General features: G+C 42.6%; 1 protein-coding gene across 1 annotated transcript; it reads left to right on the top strand.

Annotated features, from left to right (window-relative positions):
* Positions 1-396: 396 nt before the first annotated feature.
* LOC105311003 (unconventional myosin-IXa-like) lies at positions 397-2,243 on the top strand. The gene is made up of 2 exons (XM_011387065.2): positions 397-535; positions 1,098-2,243. The coding sequence occupies exons 1-2, from the start codon at positions 412-414 to the stop codon at positions 1,550-1,552; spliced, it is 579 nt and encodes a 192-aa protein (XP_011385367.1). The 5' UTR covers positions 397-411; the 3' UTR covers positions 1,553-2,243.
* Positions 2,244-2,249: the final 6 nt, after the last annotated feature.

Below are 2,249 nucleotides of genomic sequence, written 5' to 3'. Positions count from 1 at the left end.
CTGGCTTAATCACTTTGTTTTGTAGATGAGGAAACTGAGGTCCAGAGAGAGGAAAGTACTTTCCTGATGCATTATGAATGAGTTTAGAACCTTCATCTCCTTATTATCAGCCCGGAGTTCATTTTACCGAAAGAGCTGACAGCTGCAGCATCTTTCCCCACCTCATCCTTAGCCCTATTATAGGTCCAGCCTTTGCTATCAGTTTTTCCTTTGGTCCGTGTAGTTTTAGCCTTCACCATTACTATAACTTACAGAGCCTTATCGCCACCCTGCAGGGGAACAGTAAGAAATGTGACTGTTTTTGCTACTTAACTTTCCTGACTTTCATGGCAAGTCTTTTCTCTTGTCTTCTTTCCACTTCTTATCATTAATTTCTTGATTGTGTCCTACAGGGAGGAGCTAACATTTGAGATGCTTGTACTGGAACCCCGTGCCTCTGATGATGAAACTCTTGAGTCTGAGGCTTCCATTGGGACTGCTGATAGCTCAGAAAATTTGAATATTGAGTCTGAAGGTGCCATCTCTGAGAAATCAGGTAAATGAACATGTTAGTCCAAAGACTCCAGATTTGTTTTGCAAAGGACGATTAAGGATTCCAATGCTAAGACAGTCTCTTTCCAGAATGCCTTGACCTTATGTGAAAAGGTGACAGAGTCCTAAGGAGTTGAAATATACTGATATTTGTGAAGCTTCCATATAAATCATTCATTAGAGAAAGTTTTCATTGTAATGTACCTTTTTGGTAATTTAATGTTTTCTCCTGCATTTACCAGTGAAAAGCCAGTTACCACAACAATGTTGTCTTACTGACCCCATTATCTGTTTTCTAAGGATGGTAGATTTTTAAATGATAGTGACAGTTGTAGGCCTCTTCAAATGGCATAGTCAAACTCCAGACTTCCTTGGAGTTGATTCTGAAATGATATGTAGAAATGGATGGTAAGTTCTTCCTGAATTATGCACAAAGTAGGTCAGGCTGATCCCTCCAAATCGTAGTCCACCCAATTTCATGTATGAACAGTGACACATGTTCATTACATGATGATTTGCTTTAGAGGGAACTGTTGTTTACAACTCTGATCTCTTTTCTGCATTAGAGAGAAGCTTAGCCTTTAGCTCCATGAAGGCAGCCAACAAGTCTGAACCTTCTACCCAGTTGCGAAAGCAGTTCAGAAAGCAGCATGACTCTTTAGATTCAGTGGACTCTTCAGTCTCCTCGTCTAACACTGTATCTTCTCACGGGACCAGAAAACGATTTCAGATTTATTCCAAATCTCCATTCTACCGAGCTGCCTCAGCCAGTGAGGCCCTGGGAATGGAAGGGCCATTGGGCCAGGCCAAATCCACGGAAGACAGGCCTCAGTTCATCAGCAGAGGAACCTTCAACCCTGAAAAGGGCAAACAAAAATTAAAGAATGTGAAAAATTCTCCTCAGAAAACCAAAGAGACCCCAGAAGGGACAGTCGTGTCTGGCCGCAGGAAAACCGTGGACCCGGACTGCAGCTCCACACAACAGCTAGCTCTCTTTGGAAATAATGAGTTTATGGTCTGAACTGGCAAATGAGTGTCCCTTCATGGCTACAAAGTGGTAAACATGCCACATCTTTGGGGCCTCTTCTGATCACCTCGTCCACAAGTAGTTCATCTTAAATGTGATCCTGCCTCTTGCCCAAGCATACAACCCAGACCTTGTGCGCTGGACTCCGGGGCCTCTTGCAGAGATGGAAGGGCCTTTTTGAAGCCTGCTGGGGGTGGTGCCAGCTGTGCCTTGGCTGCTGTATTTGACTAGAGATTTCACTAAACAAAGCCACCTAGGGCCTGGAGCTTTGGGTCAATTGTGGAGGTCTTTGTAGTTGCCTCTCTCCCATCTTCTTTCACTTCCCAGAGGTGGGCATGGAACTGGGGGGTACATTGTGGGCCTGAGGGACCCACTGATTTATGTTTGAAGAGAACATAAATCTTTCTTAAACATGAAAGCAAAAACCTTTGGGTTTATTTTGAGATAGTTAGGAGGTGGGGTAGATATACTTTTTTTTCCCCAAGGATTTATAAGCAAAAAGCCTAAGCCCCTCTATTTTAAGATTTTTGAAAAAAACTCCAATGTATATTCTGGGGAAAGTAAAAGCAATTGTTTTCATTAAGCCATCAGAGCATGTCTCAGACATCTGGGTACACAGTGAAAAAGAGAGCACATGTTTTGTTTTTTGATGATGTCGATGTAATAATAATTCTGGTTTAACTCCTGGTTA

Source organism: Pteropus vampyrus, unplaced genomic scaffold (genome assembly GCF_000151845.1).
Source record: "Pteropus vampyrus isolate Shadow unplaced genomic scaffold, Pvam_2.0 Scaffold20955, whole genome shotgun sequence".
Classification (NCBI taxonomy): Eukaryota; Metazoa; Chordata; class Mammalia; order Chiroptera; family Pteropodidae; genus Pteropus; species Pteropus vampyrus.
This window is presented reverse-complemented; position numbering and strand designations above follow the sequence as displayed.